Source organism: Sorghum bicolor, chromosome 1, assembly GCF_000003195.3.
Source record: "Sorghum bicolor cultivar BTx623 chromosome 1, Sorghum_bicolor_NCBIv3, whole genome shotgun sequence".
NCBI lineage: Eukaryota > Viridiplantae > Streptophyta > Magnoliopsida > Poales > Poaceae > Sorghum > Sorghum bicolor.
In genome coordinates, this window is record NC_012870.2 from 29,837,626 (window position 1) to 29,864,615 (window position 26,990).

The window sequence follows — 26,990 nt, forward strand, 5'->3', positions numbered from 1 at the left end:
TTCTTTCGTGCATTCTGGTGCTTTCCACAGTGTGTCCAAGCCTTTAGGCACTGCCGTCCAGTGTTATCAATTGATGGTACTTTTTTGCTTGGCAATACATGGGCACTCTTTTGGTAGCCATTTCATGGGACGCAGACAATGCATTGGTTCCTTTGGCTTTTGCTTTGGTGGAGAGAGAGAACAAAGACAGCTGGGGTTGGTTCATGCGCCTTGTTCGGATACATGTCATTGGCCCACATAGGGAGGTTGGTGTCATATCTGATAGACACCAGAGCATACTCAGTGCCGTACAGGAGCAGATTCCTGGTTATGCACCTTTGCACCATCGTTGGTGTACTAGGCATCTTGCAGAGAATTTACTTCCGAAGGATGGTACGATGGACAACTTTCCTCTATTTGAGGAGGTTGCTCGAATGCTTGAGGTGTCGTTCTTCGAGGAGAAGTTGGAGCAGCTAAAAACCGCAACAAATGCAGAAGGTAGGCAGTGGCTGCTAGGTTTGATGAGAGAACCTGAGAAATAGACAAGAGCCCATGATGATGGTGGATGGAGATATGAGTTTCAGACTAGCAACATGGCAGAGTCATTTAATAGTGTGCTCAAGGGTATACGTGCCATGCCAGTCAATGTCATTGTATCTTTTACCTTTTATAGGCTAGTGTCCTGGTTCAACGATAGACATGCTCAAGCATTGCAATTACAGAGTAATAATCTGAAATGGACACCTAGACCTAAGAAGCACCTTGACAAGGCAAAGGAAAGGGCTAGGACACATGACATAGAGTGTTTTGACCATGCCACTGGCAAGTACCAGGTCACTGAAAGGGGTGGTACAACGTCAGATGGTGAGATCCGACCATCAAGGAGTTATATTGTTGTCCTTACTGATTTTTCATGTGGATGTGGGAGACCAAGACAGTACCACTCTCCTTGTTCTCACTATATTGCAGCAGCTAGGCATCGCAACTTTGACTACGAGACCAAGATACCATGGGAGTTGAGTGTTGATAGCCTTGTGCTTACTTGGTCGCCCCGTTTTGAGCCTTTTCTAGATGAGGGGCAGTGGCCAGAATACATTGGCCCAACGATCCAGGTGCTCGCTGGAACAAACGTGGAACCAGAAAGCGGACGAGGCATAAGATGGTCATGGACCAGATTTCAGGTAGAACGAGGCAAGGGAGAGCAACCCCTTTTGTTACTGACCTCGAGCAAAATCAATGTGGCAAATGTGGTAGACTTGGGCACAACTCGTGTACGTGCCATTGGCCGCTAAGTCAGGTGCATTTAATATTCAATGTACTTTAGTTGTTAAATACTTTCATATGCAACTTACTTTTTGGCAGACATACATGTTCTAGTGCTCCTTTGTTTAATATAATGACATTGTAATGTATTTTTTCTTATCTGCTTAATTACTAACTAATGGCTCAACTTTGTTTATAGGATGGAGCAGTTCCACCTCCTAGATCCATACTACGAGGAGAAGCACCGAGGACGACTCACTGCAGAGGGGGCGGTACTTACTTTGATCTTTGCTTTTCAGTTATTATTAATTTGCTTACTTATGCATTGAATAATTTGATTGTAACGGTTGCAGGAACTACCCCCGCTTCGACCTCGAACGCATGACAAGTCGAGGAGATGCGGTATGACGACAGGTACACACCTCTGGTACAGAGGGCTGGCCTGGATGTCATATCGTATCAGGTTCGTCGTGGGTTGCCTCCAATTAACCCTGCGGTGATCACAGCTTTGGTTGACAGGTGCACCATTTCTCCATAGTAATCGTATGTTATTTGCAACAAATTTTATCTATCTTTCCGAAAAAGCTAACAACAATGTTCTTTAATTTGATTTGTAGGTCGAGGCTAGAAACTCATAGTTTCCACCTACCTTGTGGAGAGATGACTGTTACACTCCAGGACAGTCAGAAGATCCTGGGGTTGAGTGTTAGAGGTCGTCCAGTTATCGGACACTGCAGGCCCGATGGTTGGAGGGACAGAGTTGAGGCCTTCCTTGGAAGACCACTTCCTCCGGAGGCATCGGCGTACCGCACCATAGGGGTACCAATTACTTGGCTTAGGCAGAGCTTTGGTAACTGTCCGGCACATGCGGACCAGGAGACAGTTGCCTACTACTGCAGAGCTTGGATCTTGCACCTATTTGGGTGTGTTCTTTTCCCTGACGGGACAGGGGACACTGCATCGTGGATGTACCTCCCGTGCCTCACTGACTGGGACACCACAGGTACTTACACAGTTATTATTAATCTGCTTACTTATGCTTACTTATGCATTAAATAAATTGATTGTAACGGTTACAGGTACTTACAGCTGGGCTTCGGGAGTGCTGGCTTACCTATACTGTAGCCTTCGTGAGGCGTGTCGTCAGACCGCACAGAGTTCTTCTGTTGGTGGTTGTGTTTACCTACTGCAGCTTTGGATGTGGTCTCGTCTCCCATTTGGACGGCCCATAGTTGACGCTCCTCGGGACTGGTTTGCAGTGGGCAACCCTCGTCACCGCCCGACGTTTGCCCATCTTTGGGACCAGGCAAAAGTCCCCTTCAGCAGGACTTCACGTGCGTACGTATAGTATGCCAATGAGCTCGACACGCTTAGGCCCTCCATGGTGAGTAAAATGCAATAGTTGGTCTATAGTTCTTGTACTATGTCTGCATGATAGTTGGTCTAACTTGCCATATACATGTCTTTTGTTTGCAGGTGAATTGGGAGACGTACACGGACAATGATGCGCCGCATCTTGGAGTAAGCAGCATGTGTAGCGAGGATGAAGACTTGTACATGATGATGTGCCCTCTAATTTGCTTCTATGCTGTTGAGTGGCACCTTCCAAATCGAGTAGCCCACCAATTTGGCTTGTGCCAGCAATGGCCTGTCCCGCCGTTCGATACTTCCGTGGAGCTGCACAAGTAAGTCCTTTTGGTCAATTTTCCATGCAATTGATACAAATGTTTGTTGAAATTTATTCAAAGTTCAATATTTATTCAAAGTTTAATACCATAAATGTGCCTATCCATGCTTGCTGAAATTTATATTCTCAGTCATTTATATCGTACTTGTTGCAATCAATTCCAACCTATACTTGCTGAAATTTACATGCTTGCTGAAATTTATTTGCTACTTGGTCCAATATAAATGCTTGCTGAAATTTATAACCCCCTATATCTATGTTGATAGTTGAATATTTATTCGAAGTTCAAAACCATATATGCTGCCCCAAAGTAAAGACTTTTTCACTCAATGTTGCTGAAATTTATTCAAAGATGCATATTTATTCAAAGTTCAATACCACAAATGTGCATGTCCCTATCCATGCTTGCTGAAATTTATATCCTTAGTCACTTCGATCGTATTTGTTGCATTCATTTCCAACCTACTTGCTAAAATTTATAACCCCCTATATCCATGTTGCTAGTTGAATATTTATTCAAAGTTCAATACCATATATGCTGCCCCAAATTACTTAGTTTTTTTAATCAATATTGTTTAATCTGTTTTATTATGTTCATCTTTATTATTTAATTTTAGGATTGATCGTCAGAAGCAGAAGAAGACAGTTGAGTTTGAGACACTGCACCGTCACCACATAGAGGTGTGGGACCAGTTTCATGACAACCTCTACGAAAATGAGCAACCACATACCAACTATAATTTCCGTGCATACCTAACTTGGTACCTAGGTGTTACACGAACAAGGTTCAAAATTCAGTGGACCCAAATAGATTATGCGTATCTTGAATGATCTGAGGATGAGGACACTTCCTATGACCTTGCAGCACGACAAGGGACACTTATCGAGGCAGCACCTGTCTTGGACCGAGTGGTACATGCCCTTTCCACTTAACTATTGTACGGTTGTTGTAATGAAGAAATTGCACCTATATAAACTAATACATGTCTTTTCTTATAGGGCAACGCACTCAAGCAATCTGTACTTGACATCGAATGGTTTCCAAGAACAGGTGTAGATGAGCACACACTAAACAATTTTCTTGGAGTAAGTACTTGACATCGAATTTATGTAAGAACTAGTATTACGACCCTCATTTATTATATATGTAACAATATGAATTTTAATCTTTGCATAATAGAGACTAGCACGTAGGCTGTAGCTCGTTGCGGTTGCGGTACTAGTGCTGCGATGAATGTGCATGTGCCATAGGAACAACAATGCAACACAGCTGTTGTGCATGGCACATCTTCTTTGGGAGGTATATTTTCATTAAATTTGTTGTTTACTTGAACCGAGCAATTTTCATGGTATGATATAATGAATTATGTGCACACATCATTTGAAAAATGTTGATAGGATCTGGAGGACAGAGCTCGTCTCGGCCAACCATGGACACTATTCAAAGCGATGATGATGAGGACGAAGAGGGGGTGGCCGAGGAGCGTGACTATGACGAGCTTGGGTTATCTCAGCTTTCTGATGCTCCTTCTACTCAACCTACGCAGGTTGCAAGAAGGCGACGTCGTTCGCCTTCTAGGTACACTCCAGGCACCGATGCTCTTGGCCACAAGGGTAAGGGTAAGACTAGGAGACAGTGATGATGACTTCTGGGCTAACACCATGGTAGCAGCTTAGAATTGATGGCATGACTTTTGTTATTTTGCATGTATCGACACTGTCAATTTTGTGGACTATTTGTACTATATGAGACTGTATGGTCTTTGTGGACTATTTGAACTATCATTTCTGATGGCGTATGTGCTTGTGTTGTGATATTTGGATGAATCAATGCTTGTATTATATTGTGATGTCTATTTAAAACTGTGGATGCACCTAAAACAGGGGAAACTCTTGCAAATTTTTTCCATGAATTATTCAATGTAGTGCACATATTCTGTGGTCCATTCCTATTGGTTGTCGCAGTGTAGGCTTTTCAGAAACAGTGAACCAATATGGGCTTTTCATTGAATCATCACATCCGAAACAGTGAACAAATCTAGCCTTTTCAGATGACAATCCAAATAGACTTTTCAGTTTTCAACTAGGCTTTTCAGTAATCGAATCTAGGCTTTTCAGATGAAAAATCAAAAAGACTTTTCAGTTTTCAACTAGGCTTTTCAGTAATCGAATCTAGGCTTTTCAGGTGCATTTATTTTATATTACAACGGCTACCAAGTATTGGGTTCCTATATATATACGTAGTGGTGAGAGCGTTGCTACTCACTTGAGATTGTTCAGTTGAAGTAAAAATGTCTGGAGGGTCATCTAGAGGGAAGGGAAAGGGAAAGGGGCCGATGAAGGGTAATCCCTTTCTTTGGGAGGGTCCTCTTGGTCCTAAAGACTTCGAGGAAGCAATTTATGATAGGTTCCCCCTTGAAAGCAAACATGATTTTACTAAAGAGGCACCACTGAGGGCATATGATGACCAAAAAGAGGAGTGACCAAAATGCATGCATGGTGATGGTTGTTTGGTGCAAATGTACACAGAGGGGATAGATGGAGGGCGTCGTTTCTTCAAATGTCCACCAGCATGGGTAAGTCATATTAGTAATTCAACCTTCAATATGGTACTCTCTGAAAGAGCATCTAGGCCCCTAGTGATTTTTGTGATTAATGACATTACTGATTACTATGACTAACGTGTGTTTTGCAGATGCAAAGTCATAGGTAAGGTCATGGTAATAGGTACTCGATGGACAGGGACGTACATGCCTACTTAATAGTGGAAATCGTTTCGGTTTTCAAAGGATGGATGGACATCGTCAAGACTAGACTAGGTCTAAGTGCCATATGGTGAAGAAGGGCACTTAGAGTAGTTTAGGACTTTGTTTTCCTTTGATCGTACTATTAAGAGGGGCTTTGATCTAGTAGCTTGACTTAGGCAAGGCTTTAGGTTTAGGTGTGGTGCACACTTGGTAAACCTAGCTCTAGGCAGCTCAGAGATAGTCCTTAGATCGAGAGGAACCAACTTCGTTTTGGAGCGATCGCGTTTCGACGAAGTTAGGGTGCCCAAGAGGGCACCGGACGCTGCACCGAACGCTCTATGAGTGCGTTCGGTGAGGTCCTTAGCCGTTGGAACAGTGCCGTGCTTAGGGTTAGGCACCGGACGCTGGCACCGGACTCACCGGGCAGCTTCCGGTCCCATACCCAGGGAGGTTGCAAACCTGCCCTGAGCACCGGACGCTAGCACCGGACGCACCGGGTAGCGTCCGGTCCCATGCGTAGGGAGCATGTAAGTTTTCCTGGAGGACCGGACGGTGCACCGGACGCTGGAAGTTAGCGTCCGGTGAACTGTCAGAGCAAGTACAGTTAGCCGTTATGGAGCACCGGACGCTCGGTGCAGTGCGTCCGGTGACCCCGTTTTCAGTGGAAAACAGTTGGTTGACCTTTGGACTTCGTGGATAGTATTTATACTCCTCCATCTCGTCCATGAGAGGTCTCTTGCCCATTTGAACATCAGAGAAACTTGTTGTGGAGCAAGAGAATAGCAAGAGCCTAGAGAGGATTGAGATTTGAGTGATTTCTTGAGTGAATCCCTCTCTAGTGAGTTCCAAGAGTCAAGTGTGCATCCACCACTCTCTAGAGCCTTGTTTGGGTCAAGTGAGAGTTCTTTGCTTGTTACTCTTGGTGATCGCCATCACCTAGACGGTTCGGTGGTGATTGGAGGCACGAAGACCGCCCGGAGTTCTTGTGGGTGGCTCGTGTCAAGCTTGTGAGCGGTTTTGGGCGATTCACCGCGATGGAGTGTCGAAGAATCAGCCCGTAGAGAGCACTTGGTCCTTGTGCGGACTAAGGGGGAGCAAGACCCTTGCGCGGGTGCTCCAACGAGGACTAGTGGAGAGTGGCGACTCTCCGATACCTCGGCAAAACATCACCGAGCACTTTCTTCCACTACTCCTTTACATTCTAGCATTTACTTTGTGTTTTTACATTCTTAGAATTGCCATGCTAGAATAGGATTGGAACTAGGTTGCAAAACTTTTTATCCGGTAGCTCTCTAGGTCACTCTAGGCACAAGGGGTGGAATTGGAGCTTATAGGTTGCTTAAATTTTTAGAAAAGCCCAATTCACCCCCCCCTCTTGGGCATCTTGATCCTTTCAATTGGTATCGGAGCCTATGCTCATTATTTAGGCTTCACCGCCTAGAGAAAGATGTCTAACAGGGATGGACCGCCACCCATGTTCGATGGGGATGACTTCCCGTATTGGAAAATACGGATGGAGTCATACCTTGAGGCATGCGATATAAAGTTCCTAAAAGCCGCGACCGAAGGGTTTACCCCTCCGGCAAAGGACACCGCTCTTACTCCACAAGAGCAAGAAAACGAGAAGTGGAATGTGAAGGCCAAAAACCACATCTTTAGAGGCCTTTGCAAAGAGGTGTTCAACCGCTTTCGGAGCCACAAAACCGCCCATGAACTTTGGAAGGAACTTTGTGCGCTCCATGAGGGATCAAAGAGTGAACGCGAGGAACGCTATCACCTAGTGATGAACAAGCTTAATACATTTGAGATGCTTCCTAAAGAAAATGCTAATGAAATGTATTCTCGCTTGAATGTCATTGTAGAGGAGCTTAATGGACTTGGGCTCACTCAAATGAGTGCGGCGGATGTAGCAAGGAAGATACTATGTGTGATTCCCATTGAGAAATATGGGCACATAGTAACGGTGCTTCATCAAGGCGATCTCTCCACTGCTACACCAACCGCCATATTGGGGAAGATCAATGCTCATGAGATGTACATGCACATGAACCCCCAAGATGGATCCTCATCCGCTAAGAAAGAAAAGAAGGACTTGGCCCTCAAAGCTTCTCACAAGGGCAAAGCCAAGAAGATTGAAGTTGAGTCATCAACTTCAAGTGATGATGGTGCATCTATTGCCCTCTTGGTGAGAAGAACCACTGTTGACACTAGCTAACACCACTTAGATACTAGGTTGTCATCCCCAGCATGGTGCCAGAGTGTACAAAGGTATTTATAAATGTAAAGGCTCTCTAGAAAATAATCTATTCTATCCACAAGCGCACAGATAAAACACCTCATTGTAGCATTTCACCAGGATAAGTATTCCAGGTATCGTTATTTATAATTTTGCTCAAGGGATGAAATTAAAATAAGGGGAAAAATCTATCAAGGCATAGACTAGAGATAAACTTGCAAGAACATGATTACTAATGAGAAACTCGTCACACAGTCACTTACTTTAGCAGGGGGTAAACCATAAAGATAATGATAATGAATTATAAGTTCAAGGGATAAAGAACACAGCGATTAGAAAATAGACTACTCCTCATATATGTAGGTGATGTCGGATTAGCTAGAGAATGGATTCTAAGTTATCTCTGTGGCAGAACCACCTAAATTATATGGCCCACATGCACCTATCATTGTCATTAAGACCTCTGATTACTGCACATGAGAGTCATATAACCCAGGTAGTCTGTCGGGTGCCCTTAGAGGACCCCGAATCATCCACATTTTAACTCATACAGGATCAACATGGAGTTACCACAACATTACATCATTTGTTACAAAAATAACTTACATTGGAGTGCGGAAGATTTATAACTCAATTTACAACATATGATGGAATATAAACAACTAAATTTCCAAAAGGTGTGCGGAGTAGCGGAAGCATCTTAGGTGAAGCTTCTAAGGTAGAAGAGGTGGATAAATCATGTCGCGCCCACCGACATGACCTCCATTAGCAGCATAAGTCAGCACCTGCAACAGGGGTTATAAAACCCTAAGTACGGGAGTACTCAACAAGACTTACCCGGCAGAAAAAGAGGAGAACTTAGGAATGCAGGCTTAGGGTAGACAAGGAGTGGCTGAGCAAGGAGCCAAAGTGTTTTGCGGAAAAGCTTACTAATAGTGCATTCTTACTTTCAAGTTTTACCCACGAATTCCTCTCCTTAAGAGGCCGAGGAGTTCAAGGACAGTGTATCTAGTTGCTTCTCACAGACGAGTCTGTAAGTTCCTAGTCCTTAATCAAAGTATTTTCTATCCAACGGCCATAGCTTCATGTCACTCTGAGTCCGGGAATTGGGATCCGAACCTCATGAGACATTTCCCCCTTTCTCATTTTACCACTTAGTTGCATAATTAACTACGATGAGGGTCGAATGAATTGAGTCTCCCAATCGGGGAGCAACGACGATTCGAATCGCTTAGCAATCCAGCTGGAGTTCCTAACCACCCGACATATGTAGAACCAAATCTTGCATATATCAACCCAAGTCAGGCTCTCCCCAAATTTGACCAGGTTTGCGGCACCCGAGAGCACAGTACCCCACCATCCTATAGCCGATCTAGATGTTTTCCGGTCATCTCAGATCCGTAAGGTGGGCACACGTTACTCTCGCCATCTTTCCACTCCCAGTGCGCGAGTAGCTGTTCGCGTCGAGGGATCACAAGACCGGGCTTACCGAGGGCAAGTGGCTAGTACTATAAATTCTCAACCCAGCAGGCCATCAACGGACCGGTCCTTAACCGACACAGTTGGAGACACTACTTTAAGACTCCATTCTTAAAGCAAGTCCACCGACCGGTCTCAAGTTGAAACATCATTGACCATAAGTGTATTCCACAACAACCCTTCAAACTTTCTTGTTTGAAAACCTATCTAGTAGCAGGGCTAAGCATCACTACGCAGTTTTTAAAATAAAACAGGTGCCAAGGACAAGATAACAAGTATCAAGGTAGTAAATGCAGCAAGTAGGTTAACCCAATTCTCAACTACCTAATGCAGCATTTTCAAACCATAAGTGATAAAAGATTCAAAACATTCAAGGAGGGGTTAATGCATCCGGGGCTTGCCTTGGTTGCAGGGCAGGGAGGGACCCTCGGAGACTTCCCAAGTCTCGGATCCTACTTCTTCGAACGGAGCACCGACCTCGGGGTTCGGTTCAACGGTCGCTCCTTCGGTCACGTGCACTATACGCAAAATGATGGATGCTCATGATATGCGTATGACAAATATGCAAGAAGGACCAAGTCGAGTACAACTTGCCTTCTCGGTGCAACACAGAGTAAATAATAATTAAATTTGTTTATCAACTTAGTATTTTTACCCAAAAGGTTGCATCTGTAAATTAAGACTTCTCTTAATCCATAATGATCTTAAATTAACTAATTATTAATCCTATTTACCTTAATTAATTCTTAATTAATTACTAATGACAGTAATTAAGCATTAAGGCCAAACAATAATTAAATGCCAAAGGTCATTAAGGTCAATGACCTCAGGTCATCACATAATCCCAAAATCACTCAAACCCTAATTTTGAGAATTTAACTAATCATTACCTAATTATTTTGGAATTATTACTAAATTACTAATTAAGGGTATAATAATATTTTATTCAAACTTCATCCAAATGCCACCAAACTTTGTGTGAAGCCAGGGAATAATATTCAGAGGCATCCCACAAATTTTGGTGATTTTTGGACATATCACTAAATTATTGAAATTCATGATAGTGTTATTTACTAAATAAAGGCTACCATTTTCATACATATATATATTGCTAGAAAATAAAACCTAGCATTTTTTTTTCTGTGTTCTACATACTGCATAGAACATATCCAAATATTTTCACTATTTTCGAATCTGCACAACTTTTCTATATATATTCAAACATAAATCAAATTTGCACACATAACCAGGACAGCAGCATATATGCAACTTCATTCAACCATAATTAGAGATCCAAGCATCCAATAAAGGTGATATTAGACTTTCTGGAAAGCTTAGATAATTTTCTGCAACTTTGTTATTATCTTCGAGAACTGATTTAATAGATAAGATGGCCAAATAGCATGAAGAAACATTCCTGTCCAGACCTTGGACAGAACCAGACATTAAGCTTCATACATCTATAACCAGAGTTATAGATCACCAAAATTCATGATCCATAACATTTTGGAAAGCTTATGAAAATTACTATAATTCATCTTTTATTATGAAAGCATGATTCATAAGTTTAGCAAGTTGAAATTACACTACTACAGAAACTGATCCAGGATTTGATAGAGAAGAACCATTTCTGAAACTTAAATTTAAACAGGCATAACTCAGAAACTATAGGGCCAAATGCCACCAGAATTTAACACCAGGTAGATACATGAATGATATACAACTTTGTTATAGACAAGTTTCACATCCAACATTATCTACCTAGAGCAATTCATAATGTTCCAAAAACTATCGAGAAACCACTAACAATTGAATTACAGAGAAAAACATTTCATTTATGTTCCAAACTTAAACCTGGGCAAAACCCAGCTCACCAACAGTTGAAATACATCAAAGAGATACTAGAAAATATCATGGTCATCCCTAAATAAATACCTTTCATGTCTTTATTAATTTATTTAGATAAATAGACAAAGTAATAACCATATATCAAAAGTACACAGTAAAATCTGACAAAACTACAGAAGCTCATATATTCTCTCCAAAGTCTACTGTATAAATTTCATACCATTTGGTTAAGTATAGCAATTTCCATGAAAAAGATAAATTTCCATCACAAGGAAGCATGTAACAACAAGATAAATAAGAAACTCGACATTTTCTACACACACATAGCTAACTTATGTATCTATATGATATAACAACCTCATATAAAGGTAGAGGAACCATATTTTACATTTATTCATTTTTAGTTTAATTGTAAACTATTTAATAAGCACTACACAAGATAAATCAATAACTTAATCATATATCATCCAATGAATCTAAAAACTTAACCACAGCACACACACATAATCATTAGTCTACCATAAAAGTTTCATCTTAAAAGAAGCTATACAGCAATAGATATGAATTTCTTCCTTTTAAGCATAATTAAAAGACATAATTCATAACTAATTATTTTACTATAAAACATAGTCAGTTCCATATTTTTAATAAAAACTACACATTTCAAGGAGCACAACAAAATTTTGTTCACCAAAATTGGAGTTACCAAACTCCAGATATGAATTTCCAAAGATTCTAACAAATCATCTACAAACAGGTCCTGATGGCACTATTCACCTGAGTCACGAACTTCGCAATTAGACCCCTGCCTTGTGTCTAATTCAAACGCGAGGTTCCTGGCGTGAACTGAAAACAGAGGAAGCTCGTCGGAGCTCGCAGTTTCGGCGTTGGGGTACTCGTCGGCAGCATTGGAGCAGCGGTGGAGTTCACCTGGACTCACGCACACCCTTTGGTTCCCTCTACTTGGCCAGAGGTGGTCTGTGGAGGCATGGCCACGTGAACAGCGGCACTGGCGGAGCTCCGGACGGGGCTAGGGAAAAACGTGGCGCTCCGGCCACTGGGAAGGCGAGGGGACGAGTTGGGGAGCATCAGGGGCTCAGCACGACTTCGTCAAGCTGCTCAGAAGTGGTGGAGAAGCACGGAGGAGGGCTGGCCACGTGAAGCGCCCACGGCGGCGCTTTCGGCCGGAGTTAGGGGAGAAGAAGAAGCTCCGGCGATTGGGCGGGTTTGAGGGCGTGCTAGGGAGCGCTCTGGGTTCGCAAGAGTGCGGCGAAAGTGGTGGAAGGGTCAATTGAGTTGGAGAGGGATCGAGTATGGTGTATTTGCGAAGGGAGTGGTCGCCGGTGGTTTTGGCCGTCGAAACAGAGGAACACGAAGTCGGCCGCGTGGGCATTCAAAAGGACGAGGCGGAGGGGTCGCGGGCGTCCACGTCGCGTGGTGACGCGGCCGGCAAGTAGCTGCGTGGCGGCGAGGCGCGCGCGCGGCGCTGCACGGCCTGCGGCCGCGCGGTGACTGGAGCTCGTGATCCATATCGGGACACTGTAGCAAGCTCTATCCCTCCCTTCCCTGTCTTTTGCAAATTACTCTCAAAAATTGAACTGAAGTCAAATTTCTGCCAAAATAAAAGTTGTTCAGAATTTTGAATGCTACAAAACATCTTTAAGGATCCAAAGCTGATTTTGAACGGAGAGGGACGAATTTGAGCCAAACCGTTTGAAATTCAAATTCCAATTTGGGGGCAAAACTGATTTGAATTAGGGCAGAATAGAAATTCCAAAATTACTTTTGATTTTTATCAACAACTTGAAAAATTCCCAACATAAAAGTTGTTCATTTTGTTGAGCTCTACAACTTTTATGTTGATCACTTTTCAAGATTCCAAACAGATTTTGAATTGGGGATTCAAATTGGAAAAGGGGACACTTTCTAGAAATCTGTATTTTCAAAATTACTTTGAATTTTGTATTGAAACTTCAAAAACTCAAAACACTAAAGTTGTACATCTTGACAAGATCTACAACTTTGATTTTGGACTCAACCTCAAATTTTGCTTGGTTTTTAAATTACACAAAAGGGGGCAAATCCAGGGTTTTAAAATCAGGGTTTTCCCCCCTATTTTATCGGAAACCTTCCGCCCTAGGGGTTATACAACCAACACAAGCATCACTTCACAACATAAGTACACTCTACTTCCCTAAGCACAAGCAATCAAAATAAACTTGTTTTAAGTTGATGCATAATAATGTGCTTAACAAATATGCTTTGCAATGCTTATGATGACATGATCCGTTTTTAGTGTTCGTAACATCAGGGATGTTACAGCCCTTCCCCCTTAAAGAAATCTCGTCCTCGAGATTTAAAGCCTTAGGGTATGTAATGGAAAAGGAAATGTGTTAAGCACATTAACTTCTGAGAAGTTCATAAAACAACTATGATTGGTCTGAGAAATACAACTAAGAGCAACAAGAAGTTGTAATCAACCAGGAATTTTAGAGAATTCATAAGAAGGTATGAATCTCCAAATGAGCTTCCAAGGAGAATGAAAGCATACTAACTGTAGACTATAGTGGAGCATGACCAGAGATCCCGATATTTAACGAGCACCTGGTAGTATTTCCTTATGGCCGCGGTTCCACAGGAGACTACAAGGCTCGACGTTATAACGTGATCACGGATCATGGTACCTACTATAGAGCACAGTTACAATAGCTTTCAACCAATCTATGTTGGTTATCCAAGTCAAGGGTTTAGGTAATTCCCACAAAGATATGGGCATGGGTTCCCATGATAGGGCTTAAAGAGCGAGGGCACCTTAGTTGTGGGGCTATAATGGATCATGCCCATAACCTCGATACCTGCACGAGCCCAGCAGAAATTTGTGTCATCCGGACACACAAAAGACTCTAGGTTCCGACGCGGCACCGGGGTCACGGGACATGGCACCACTATAGGGCACCACAACAATAACCCATGTCTCACAATACCAAGAATGTAACTAAGATCAAAAGTCGATCACAACCACAAGGCGTTTAGGGAACTCAAAAGGACAAATTTGAATCCCTAAGGAGTGTCCAAAGAATGAAACACCCTAATTGTGGACTATAAGGGATCATGATCATATACTTTGATAACAATGAGCGCCCAGCAGTATTTCCTCATGGTCATGAGCCATAGGAGACCCCAGGTTTCGACATTGTTACCTAAGTTACAAGTCATGGTACCTTAAGAGGACACAATCATAGTGTCATTCAATCAACACATATGTCATCAAATGACAGCAAGGAGGTAGCATGTGTCAAGTTAGATGAAATCAAGGAAGGTCACATGCATAACAAGAGAATCAAGTATTAGGATCTTATGGAGTAAAAGATTATCAATCGGTTAACGAAAGCTGGTACATGATGAGATTCATCAATAAAACAGCTATAATGAATAATAACTGTTTTTGAAGCATATGGAGGGGTTTTTAAGTATCATTATATTGTCATGTTATGCATGGTATGCAATATGCTCGCCCTATACGTTTTCTCAACGGCGAAAGTGCTCCATCTTCATCATGTTAGTAGATTATAGGGCTTTATTTATACAGTATCTTCATCGCTCTGGATGGAATGTTGCAAGACTCTAGACAAAGCATTGTTGGAGTAGTTTGATTCTTCACTTGGCTTGTTGAAGAAGAATTGAAGTCCCTTTCAATGCCTTCTATTTGAGTCAGCAGACAGTCTTCACAGAACTTGAATAGCAAGCATAAGAAAAGTTAAGGAGCATTTACAAGTTGTTGTCCTCAAAAACTTTTAATTTGTAAATTTCTTTTGAAGTTTTTCACAAGTAATGTTGCAGAAGATCCATGTATGAGCTCCGATACCACTCTGTGGCAGAACCACCTAAATTATATGGCCCACATGCACCTATCATTGTCATTAAGACCTCTGATTACTGCACATGAGAGTCATATAACCCAGGTAGTCTGTCGGGTGCCCTTAGAGGACCCCGAATCATCCACATTTTAACTCATACAGGATCAACATGGAGTTACCACAACATTACATCATTTGTTACAAAAATAACTTACATTGGAGTGCGGAAGATTTATAACTCAATTTACAACATATGATGGAATATAAACAACTAAATTTCCAAAAGGTGTGCGGAGTAGCGGAAGCATCTTAGGTGAAGCTTCTAAGGTAGAAGAGGTGGATAAATCATGTCGCGCCCACCGACATGACCTCCATTAGCAGCATAAGTCAGCACCTGCAACAGGGGTTATAAAACCCTAAGTACGGGAGTACTCAACAAGACTTACCCGGCAGAAAAAGAGGAGAACTTAGGAATGCAGGCTTAGGGTAGACAAGGAGTGGCTGAGCAAGGAGCCAAAGTGTTTTGCGGAAAAGCTTACTAATAGTGCATTCTTACTTTCAAGTTTTACCCACGAATTCCTCTCCTTAAGAGGCCGAGGAGTTCAAGGACAGTGTATCTAGTTGCTTCTCACAGACGAGTCTGTAAGTTCCTAGTCCTTAATCAAAGTATTTTCTATCCAACGGCCATAGCTTCATGTCACTCTGAGTCCGGGAATTGGGATCCGAACCTCATGAGACATTTCCCCCTTTCTCATTTTACCACTTAGTTGCATAATTAACTACGATGAGGGTCGAATGAATTGAGTCTCCCAATCGGGGAGCAACGACGATTCGAATCGCTTAGCAATCCAGCTGGAGTTCCTAACCACCCGACATATGTAGAACCAAATCTTGCATATATCAACCCAAGTCAGGCTCTCCCCAAATTTGACCAGGTTCGCGGCACCCGAGAGCATAGTACCCCACCATCCTACAGCCGATCTAGATGTTTTCCGGTCATCTCAGATCCGTAAGGTGGGCACACGTTACTCTCGCCATCTTTCCACTCCCAGTGCGCGAGTAGCTGTTCGCGTCGAGGGATCACAAGACCGGGCTTACCGAGGGCAAGTGGCTAGTACTATAAATTCTCAACCCAGCAGGCCATCAACGGACCGGTCCTTAACCGACACAGCTGGAGACACTACTTTAAGACTCCATTCTTAAAGCAAGTCCACCGACCGGTCTCAAGTTGAAACATCATTGACCATAAGTGTATTCCACAACAACCCTTCAAACTTTCTTGTTTGAAAACCTATCTAGTAGCAGGGCTAAGCATCACTATGCAGTTTTTAAAATAAAACAGGTGCCAAGGACAAGATAACAAGTATCAAGGTAGTAAATGCAGCAAGTAGGTTAACCCAATTCTCAACTACCTAATGCAGCATTTTCAAACCATAAGTGATAAAAGATTCAAAACATTCAAGGAGGGGTTAATGCATCCGGGGCTTGCCTTGGTTGCAGGGCAGAGAGGGACCCTCGGAGACTTCCCAAGTCTCGGATTCTACTTCTTCGAACGGAGCACCGACCTCGGGGTTCGGTTCAACGGTCGCTCCTTCGGTCACGTGCACTATACGCAAAATGATGGATGCTCATGATATGCGTATGACAAATATGCAAGAAGGACCAAGTCGAGTACAACTTGCCTTCTCGGTGCAACACAGAGTAAATAATAATTAAAGTTGTTTATCAACTTAGTATTTTTATCCAAAAGGTTGCATCTGTAAATTAAGACTTCTCTTAATCCATAATGATCTTAAATTAACTAATTATTAATCCTATTTACCTTAATTAATTCTTAATTAATTACTAATGACAGTAATTAAGCATTAAGGCCAAACAATAATTAAATGCCAAAGGTCATTAAGGTCAATGACCTCAGGTCATCACATAATCCCAAAATCACTCAAACCCTAATTTTGAGAATTTAACTAATCATTACCTAATTACTTTGGAATTATTACTAAATTACTAATTAAGGGTATAATAATATTTTATTCAAACTTCATCCAAATGCCACCAAACTTTGTGTGAAGCCAGGGAATAATATTCAGAGGCATCCCACAAATTTTGGTGATTTTTGGACATATCACTAAATTATTGAAATTCATGATAGTGTTATTTACTAAATAAAGGCTACCATTTTCATACATATATATATTGCTAGAAAATAAAACCTAGCATTTTTTTTTCTGTGTTCTACATACTGCATAGAACATATCCAAATATTTTCACTATTTTCGAATCTGCACAACTTTTCTATATATATTCAAAGGAAAAAGTCTAAATAACCCCCTGAACTATCAAGGGTAGTCTAATTTTGGGCTTGACCTACAAAACCGGGTAAATGGGACATTAAACTTTCGTTTTTGGTTTGATTTACCCCCTGGGTGGTTTTCCAGGGCGGTTTTGGCCAGCGTGGCGGCCAGCGTGGCAGCCCAGCTAGAGGACGGCCCATGGGCTGAAAACGGTCGCCCCTCCCCTCGTTTCATCCCACCCATTTCTTTCCCCACCCCCGCCGGTCGCCTCTCTCTCCCCCCGCCGGCGAACTAGGTTTTGGAGGTCGCGACACTTCTTGTTGGTGCCAGCTGCTGCCATGGCGGAGTCAAGCGCGCGTTCTTCTCGTGGCTCGGCTTCTGCAGGTCGTGGCGGTGGTGGCGGCTACGATGGCCTAGGGTCGCCGGTGGCGTACCGCGTGGGCCCCCTGGACTACACGCCGGCGAAGTACTGCTACTGCCAGCTGAAGGCTTGCCGCTGGATCTCGTGGAGTAAGAAGTCCCCGGGGCGGAGGTACTGCAGATGCCAAAGGAGCGGGGTAAGCTTGTTTCTCCTACATTGGCATCTGTTGTTTGATGCATATCGAAGCTGTTGGATGATTGGTTGAAGTTTGTGCAGACTGTTGCAGAATGTGCCTACTTTGTCTGGGTTGATGATGAACCAAGTGAGTGGTACTCAGAGCTTATTGGTGATCTGCGTGATGAGGTGTGGAGGATGAGGAAGCAGGTTATGGAGCAGGGGGTTGATGTTGGGTATGTCAGTGCAATGGAGCATGTTCAGCAGCTTCAGAAGGTGAATGAGTTCTTGCAAAACGAGCTCATGAAGAAGGAATCAGAACTTAAAGCTAAGGACAAAGCTTTGCAGATGAAGGACAAGGAAATAGAAGAAGGCAAGAGCAAGAAGGGTTCTACTGAGTACTTTAGGTTGTTGTGTTTGTTCTTCATGGGTATGGTTGTTGCCATGGTGTGTAATGGCAAGATTGGATGATAGATGTCAAGTCCAGTAGTTGTAGTTGTCTGTCAGTTATCTGTTGGACCTAAGTAGCTCTAGCTTTTGGATGGTGTGTAATGCCATATTTGCAATGGGTTGTAATGACTTTATGCAGCTATTTGATGTTAGAATGAACCTGTGCTCAGATCATAGTTGTTTGCTTATTCACTTCTGAGATGAAAATGTGAGATGAAAAGCTAGATGCCATGAAGGCTTAATAAAGTAGATGTTCCACAGACTTAGAGTACATAGTTTCAGCTGCTGCTACTACATGCAGTCTATGGTTCTGTGACAGAAAGATTCCTATCTTACAAACAAAAGATTTCTGTCACAGAACCAAAGCATTTGTAGCTCAGATCATAGATTGTTCAAGCATCTGTTCATGCTCCTATGTTACCAGCCAGAGTTGCACACAAACCACAGTTACACATAAACTAAACCAAAAGTGCTGCACATCAAACACAGCAGGGCTTCAGTAGTTGTCTCCAAACATGAGATGAGCCAGTCTTCCACTTGAACTTCCCCTTGCTCTTCCTCTTCCCCTTGCACTTGAACTTCCCCTTCTACTTGAACTTCCCCTAGCTCTTCCTCTTCCCCTTGCAGGAGTTGTGGCACTTGAAGCTTGGCATGCAATTGGGGCTTGACTGCTTTGGGTTGGAGGAGCACTTGCTTTGGACTTTGCCTACATATGTATTAGAATATAAGACACTAGTACAGTACAAAAGTATTGGTACTTGCAGATTCTTACCTTCTTAGTTGTTGTCTTCTTGGTGCCAGCACTTGCCCCAGCACCTGCTGCCTCTGCCTCCTTTCTCTTCCCTTTCTTCTCTCTGGTGATGTGAGCCATGTTTTTGTTGGAAGCTTGGGGGTTTTTGGGACACCTTCTTGAGTTGTGATCACCTTTGCCACACAACCTGCAAGTCATTTTGATACCAACCTTGCTCAACTTTACTCCTTTAGGTTGTTCCCATTCCTCTCTCTTCCTCTGTGTCTTGGGCCTTCCAGGCATCTTCACATATGCTGGTGGAAGTGGCCTAGGCATGTCAGATATTGGCCAATTTGCTGCACCCTCTACAGGCATCAAAACATGGTCATATGTCCTCATGTATGCTTCTTTGCTGAAACAAGAAGCAATGTAATCTTCCAAGTTCTGGTGCCCTTTGTAGATTGAGCTAATAGCATGACAACATGGCAACCCTGACAGCTGCCAGTACTCACAACTACATTCCCTAGTGAGCAACTTCACAATATACTTCCTGTCTTCCCAGTCTTGGACTTCATAACCATCTGCCCCATTCCATAACACAATACACTTGCCAGATAACTCAATGTTCATCTTCAGCTTCTTAAAAACATTTGGACAAATGTTACCAGTCCACTTGTCAGCTCTTGCTCTATTCTCTTGTATCCTAACCATCAGCTTCTTTCTTATGGCCTCACACATTGAAATCACTGGGTAGAATCTGGCTTCCATGATGCTATGGTTGAAGCTCTCACACATGTTGTTATCCACTGAATCACAGTTATTGCCACGCCTGAAGTAAGCCCTACTCCAGTGCTCTGGTGAGGTTGCCATCATGTCTGCTGCACCCTCAGGAGTGTCTTGAGCAAGGTAGGCCCTGTACACATTGAAAAGCACCTTGTTTGAGGCTTTGGCACACCTCCACCATTTCTTCTGTAGTTTCTTGTCGGTATACTTCTTCCTCCAGTTGGCATAGATGTGCCTAGCACACATTCTATGTTCTGCAGCAGGAATTAACTCTTTGACTGCCTTCAAGAGACCCTGCAAGCAAAAGAAATTAGGTAACATCCAAAATTACTTGTTCTGCATATTAGATAGTAGTCAATCATACCTTCTGCTGATCTGAGATTACCACCCACTGAAGCCCTCCATTGTTGATATTGAGATCCTTCTGCAGCAAGGACAAAAACCAGTACCAACTATCATAGTTTTCTATTGGAACTGCAGCCCAAGCTATTGGGTATATCTGGTTGTTTGCATCTCTTCCTATTGCACACAGCAGATTACCATTGTGAGCACCTTTGAACCAGCAACCATCCAGGCCAATAAGCTTTCTACATCCAGCCAAGAAGCCTTTCTTCAGAGCATCAAAACAAACATAAAACCTCTCAAAGACTTGGTTGCCCTCTATGTCTGGGTCCAGGTAGACAACCACAGTACTACCAGGATTGGACCTAAGTAGCTCTAGCTGATAGTCATATATCCTGCTGTACTCTCCTGACATAGCATCAAGTGCTTGCTTCTGCACCAGAGACTTGGCCCTCTTGCACTTTGAGATAGACACATCAGCAAGAAAATCCTTGAGCACAGCAGCCTTAATGAGACCAGCACACCAGGTAGGGTTGTCTTTGATCTGACTGTAATAGTGCTTAGCAATTACAGTGGAGGTCACTAGGTTGTTGTCCCTCCTGGGTGGGCAAGTGTGGACATCTGAAAATGTGACCACCTTAAACCACTGAGACCTTGTAGTCTTTGACCCATATATCATCCAATTGCACCCAATCCAGTCACATTTTGCCCTCACCCTCAACTTTTCATCTATGTCAAACTTCAGTGATTTGTGTGCCTTAAGTCCATACTTGACAAGGGCATTCTTGAACTGCCTGCTGTCAATGAAAGCCATGCCAAGTGAGAAAACTGGAACCTCTGCCTTATGGTCAAACCTATTTTACAATGTCTTCCACCTTCTGATCTCCCCATCACTGTCCTCCTCATATGAGTAGTCCTCACTAGAGTCAAGAAAAGGACTTCCAGGTTCATCCAAGTTTGGTACTTCATCAACTATGTCCTCTGCCCTTATTTCACCAATTGGCTTGGCATGCATCCCTAACTTCTTTGCCTTAATGTTTCTCTTAATCTGCCTAGCATAGTTCCTGTACTGCAAAGCTTCTTCATCCTCTGCACTGCTGTCTTCCTCTGGTGGCAGCTTGTAATCTTCATCTTTAGAAGAGCCTTCAGCACTATCCACCTCATCCACATCCTCTGCTTCTTCTTCTTCTTCTGCAGGAGCTTTGCCTTTGCCTTTATCATCTATTTCTGTAGGTGAGTTGTCATCATCAGTAGGATCTTCAAGGAAATCTTCATAATTCTCATCATCTACTCCTTCATCATCTACTCCTTCATCATCCCCAAGCCAGATGTCTTGATCATCTGCTCTCAGCTCTGCAACATCCTCAGCATACATATCAACACATTTATATCCAGTGTGTTGTTCAGCCATAACTCTGCACGAATCATCATCCACCAACAGCATGAGACCATTGTTGATATGCTTCCCAGGAATCAGCCAGTACAACCTCAACACACCAGTGGAATTGTAGTGATCAAATAGGTGACCCAAGACCTCAAAATAGGATAACTTGTCCATGTCAATCCAAGACTCAGCATTGTCTCCTCCAACATAAAACTGGGCACCACCCACCCTAGTAAAACTACCACCAAAATGAAATCTTATGCAAATACTATCATCCATCCTGCCATGAACACCAGAGAACCACTCAGAACATTTGTACTGAAATCCTACAGTTTATACAAACCCTAACAGTACATCACCACAAACTAAATGCAAAACAGCATCACAGAAACATGGACAATGGTTCATAACTCAACCGGATCCAGTACTACAACCACATTGAACCCTAATTTTGCCGATAAACAAAACACCAATATCCGCCCTAACCATATCCGCGCGGTGTGACACAACGAAAATCACTCCAAGACCAAGAAGGAGCTACTCACCTGACCGACGAGCAGAGGTTCCTTCAAGGTCCGGTGCGCCCGATCATCGCCGTCGTGCCGTCCGAGTCGCCGGTGCTGAAGGAGAAGAGTCGCCTTTTCGACAGAGAGCGCGGGGGAGGAAGCGTGTGGGAGAAGAGTGAGAGAGAGGGAGGCCGAGGGGCGACTGTCTTCAAGGCCCATGGGCCGTCGGCCGCCACGCTGGCCAAAACCGCCCTGGAAAACCACCCAGGGGGTAAATCAAACCAAAAACGAAAGTTTAATGTCCCATTTACCCGGTTTTGTAGGTCAAGCCCAAAATTAGACTACCCTTGATAGTTCAGGGGGTTATTTAGACTTTTTCCTATATTCAAACATAAATCAAATTTGCACACATAACCAGGACAGCAGCATATATGCAACTTCATTCAACCATAATTAGAGATCCAAGCATCCAATAAAGGTGATATTAGACTTTCTGGAAAGCTTAGATAATTTTCTGCAACTTTGTTATTATCTTCGAGAACTGATTTAATAGATAAGATGGCCAAATAGCATGAAGAAACATTCCTGTCCAGACCTTGGACAGAACCAGACATTAAGCTTCATACATCTATAACCAGAGTTATAGATCACCAAAATTCATGATCCATAACATTTTGGAAAGCTTATGAAAATTACTACAATTCATCTTTTATTATGAAAGCATGATTCATAAGTTTAGCAAGTTGAAATTACACTACTACAGAAACTGATCCAGGATTTGACAGAGAAGAACCATTTCTGAAACTTAAATTTAAACAGGCATAACTCAGAAACTATAGGGCCAAATGCCACCAGAATTTAACACCAGGTAGATACATGAATGATATACAACTTTGTTATAGACAAGTTTCACATCCAACATTATCTACCTAGAGCAATTCATAATGTTCCAAAAACTATCGAGAAACCACTAACAATTGAATTACAGAGAAAAACATTTCATTTATGTTCCAAACTTAAACCTGGGCAAACCCCAGCTCACGAACAGTTGAAATACATCAAAGAGATACTAGAAAATATCATGGTCATCCCTAAATAAATACCTTTCATGTCTTTATTAATTTATTTAGATAAATAGACAAAGTAATAACCATATACCAAAAGTACACAGTAAAATCTGAGAAAACTACAGAAGCTCATATATTCTCTCCAAAGTCTACTGTATAAATTTCATGCCATTTGGTTAAGTATAGCAATTTCCATGAAAAAGATAAATTTCCATCACAAGGAAGCATGTAACAACAAGATAAATAAGAAACTCGACATTTTCTACACACACATAGCTAACTTATGTATCTATATGATATAACAACCTCATACAAAGGTAGAGGAACCATATTTTACATTTATTCATTTTTAGTTTAATTGTAAACTATTTAATAAGCACTACACAAGATAAATCAATAACTTAATCATGTGTCATCCAATGAATCTAAAAACTTAACCACATCACACACACATAATAATTAGTCTACCATAAAAGTTTCATCTTAAAAGAAGCTATACAGCAATAGATATGAATTTCTTCCTTTTAAGCATAATTAAAAGACATAATTCATAACTAATTATTTTACTATAAAACATAGTCAGTTCCATATTTTTAATAAAAACTACACATTTCAAGGAGCACAACAAAATTTTGTTCACCAAAATTGGAGTTACCAAACTCCAGATATGAATTTCCAAAGATTCTAACAAATCATCTACAAACAGGTCCTGATGGCACTATTCACCTGAGTCACGAACTTCGCAATTAGACCCCTGCCTTGTGTCTAATTCAAACACGAGGTCCCTGGCGCGAATTGAAAACAGAGGAAGCTCGTCGGAGCTCGCAGTTTCGGCGTTGGGGTGCTCGTCGGCAGCATTGGAGCAGCGGTGGAGTTCACCTGGACTCACGCACACCCTCTGGTTCCCTCTACTTGGCCAGAGGTGGTCTGTGGAGGCATGGCCACGTGAACAGCGGCACTGGCGGAGCTCCGGACGGGGCTAGGGGAAAACGTGGCGCTCCGGCCGCCGGGAAGGCGAGGGGACGAGTTGGGGAGCATCAGAGGCTCAGCACGACTTGGTCAAGCTGCTCAAAAGTGGTGGAGAAGCACGGAGGAGGGCTGGCCACGTGATGCGCCCACGGCGGCGCTTTCGGCCGGAGTTGGGGGAGAAGAAGAAGCTCCGGCGATTGGGCGGGTTAGAGGGCGTGCTAGGGACCGCTCTGGGTTCGCAAGAGTGCGGCGAAAGTAGTGGAAGGCTCAATTGAGTTGGAGAGGGATCGAGTATGGTGTATTTGCGAAGGGAGTGGTCGCCGGTGGTTTTGGCCGTCGAAACAGAGGAACACGAAGTCGGCCGCGTGGGCATTCAAAAGGACGAGGCGGAGGGGTCGCGGGCGTCCACATCGCGTGGTGACGCGGCCGGCAAGTAGCTGCATGGCGGCGAGGCGCACGCGCGGCGCTGCACGGCCTGCGGCCGCGCGGTGACTGGAGCTCGTGATCCATATCGGGACACTGTAGCAAGCTCTATCCCTCCCTTCCCTGTCTTTTGCAAATTACTCTCAAAAATTGAACTGAAGTCAAATTTCTGCCAAAATAAAAGTTGTTCAGAATTTTGAATGCTACAAAACATCTTTAAGGATCCAAAGCTAATTTTGAACGGAGAGGGACGAATTTGAGCCAAACAATTTGAAATTCAAATTCCAATTTGGGGCAAAACTGATTTGAATTAGGGCAGAATAGAAATTCCAAAATTACTTTTGATTTTTCTCAACAACTTGAAAAATTCCCAACATAAAAGTTGTTCATTTAGTTGAGCTCTACAACTTTTATGTTGATCACTTTTCAAGATTCCAAACAGATTTTGAATTGGGGATTCAAATTGGAAAAGGGGACACTTTCTGGAAATCTGTATTTTCAAAATTACTTTGAATTTTGTATTGAAACTTAAAAAACTCAAAACACCAAAGTTGTACATCTTGACAAGATCTACAACTTTGATTTTGGACTCAACCTCAAACTTTGGTTGGTTTTTAAATTACACAAAAGGGGGCAAATCCAGGGTTTTAAAATCAGGGTTTTCCCCCCTATTTTATCGGAAACCTTCCGCCCTAGGGGTTATACAACCAACACAAGCATCACTTCACAACATAAGTACACTCTACTTCCCTAAGCACAAGCAATCAAAATAAACTTGTTTTAAGTTGATGCATAATAATGTGCTTAACAAATATGCTTTGCAATGCTTATGATGACATGATCCGTTTTTAGTGTTCGTAACATCAGGGATGTTACATCTACTAACTACTAAGTCATAATCTACTCTAGTTATCTACAAGATCATATATAGCATAAAAGACTCTTCATTCATGTATAAGGAACATTGATAAAGTAAATCAGAGCATCGCATGACTTACTCCACAATACCGGTTCTGCCTGTCCTATCAACGGAGGGTGAACTATATAAGAATCAACGAAGCTGTCACTATCGCGAACTACCACATGACCCGGCCAATAGGATACATTTGCAGATAAATAACATCTAAGCACCACGCTCACATGTGATCTATCACCTAACACCCTCGCGTCAAGAGCTAAGCGCTTTGCAAACTTATACATAAACTCATTATCAATTAGAACTATATCAAATATAGAACTAGAACAAACTAAGAACATAATAATTAGAGACATAATGCAATTAGAACAATAGAATTAGAGAAAGATATGGATAATACCAATCTTTATTACCGAAGATCCGAATCCAGAGCGTAGTGCTCTACTTCTCTAATTGCTATCTAATCAAACCTCTAAACTTGAAGGATTAGGGAGTAGCTAATTCTAATTCTCTGTGGGAGAGAAGCTCTAAACCCTAACTTTGATGGCTATCTCTGCATAATGATTTCTTCTCTTCTCCTCTCTCTAGGGGGGTTTGGCCTTGGTTTTATAGTCCCCTCAAGTGAACGTGAGCCATTGGATCAAACCGACATAGATTGTATGGTTTAGATTGATCCTTTAGGTCGGTGGAGCGTAGTCCCGAAGCAGAGTCCCGATTGGTCTCCAACCCTGGGCGGGCGCCCAAGGGGGGTGGGCGGCCGCCCTGCCCCCGAGCCCGATCGTGCTCTCGTTCGTTCCCGTGGCTTCTAGATTCTTCTAGATTGAGGAAAATTGCGCGGCACGTAATTATCTCGTTGTAAACATGACATGTGGGCCTTCTCTCCATATTCTCTAATAACCCCCTGCAGAAATAGATAAACACCAAAGCTCGTGGAATTCTGTCAGATAAAACCCTAATTTTAGATGTTTGTTTCATATTCATCCTTTTTCATGTTTATTTGATTATTAATTTTAGTACTTAAGGACCGTCAACAAACTCCCCCAAGCTTACTCTTTGCTCGTCCCTGAGCAAATAACTAAACTTAGACGAATCAGAAGTTGCTTCGATGTTTTCTTTCCTGACAGGCACACATGCTTTTGCATAAAATTCTTCCAGATTAGAGTGAAGTGTTATGGAGTTGAGTACCTGCACTTAAATCTTGAGTAATCGAAAGACAAAATAGTTAAGTCAAGCACTATTCCTCATGTCTATACTTCACCTTTGTTCCAGAGTTTTTCATAAGTTTTCAAAATAAAACTCAGAGTTCCCAGCAATGATTCTCTCAAGTCTCTCTATATGTGGTATTTGTGGATCCTTACCATAATGTCACTTACCTATAGCTAATAGAATATTTAAGTGGAGCTCATAGGAGTGAAAAACAGCTCATACATATGTTGTCTAATCGAGCCATGGATCCAAAGGAACTCAACATATAATTAAACCAAGATGTGCATGT

General features: G+C 42.5%; 2 protein-coding genes across 2 annotated transcripts; one reads left to right on the top strand and one right to left on the bottom strand.

Moving 5' to 3' along the window:
• On the top strand, positions 17,409-18,563 carry LOC8067558. Its single transcript, XM_021451766.1, has 2 exons — positions 17,409-17,947; positions 18,028-18,563. Exons 1-2 carry the CDS (start codon positions 17,729-17,731, stop codon positions 18,394-18,396), a joined length of 588 nt encoding a protein of 195 aa, XP_021307441.1. The 5' UTR covers positions 17,409-17,728; the 3' UTR covers positions 18,397-18,563.
• On the bottom strand, positions 18,752-21,641 carry LOC8067559. Its single transcript, XM_021451401.1, has 4 exons — positions 21,106-21,641; positions 20,253-21,024; positions 19,148-20,182; positions 18,752-18,787 (listed from the first exon to the last, which is right to left on the bottom strand). The coding sequence occupies exons 1-4, from the start codon at positions 21,639-21,641 to the stop codon at positions 18,752-18,754; spliced, it is 2,379 nt and encodes a 792-aa protein (XP_021307076.1).

Bases quoted from the DNA above. Each gene is read 5' to 3' on its own strand.
- LOC8067558 (XM_021451766.1), top strand. From the start codon at position 17,729: ATGGCGGAGTCAAGCGCGCGTTCTTCTCGTGGCTCGGCTTCTGCAGGT. The intron at 17,948-18,027 runs GTAAGCTTGTTT...AAGTTTGTGCAG, and splicing joins GCAGATGCCAAAGGAGCGGG to ACTGTTGCAGAATGTGCCTA.
- LOC8067559 (XM_021451401.1), bottom strand. From the start codon at position 21,641: ATGGCTGAACAACACACTGGATATAAATGTGTTGATATGTATGCTGAG. The intron at 21,025-21,105 runs GTGGAAGACATT...CATTGACAGCAG, and splicing joins AGTGATGGGGAGATCAGAAG to GCAGTTCAAGAATGCCCTTG. The intron at 18,788-19,147 runs GTAAGAATCTGC...CTGGTAACATAG, and splicing joins AGAAGACAACAACTAAGAAG to GAGCATGAACAGATGCTTGA.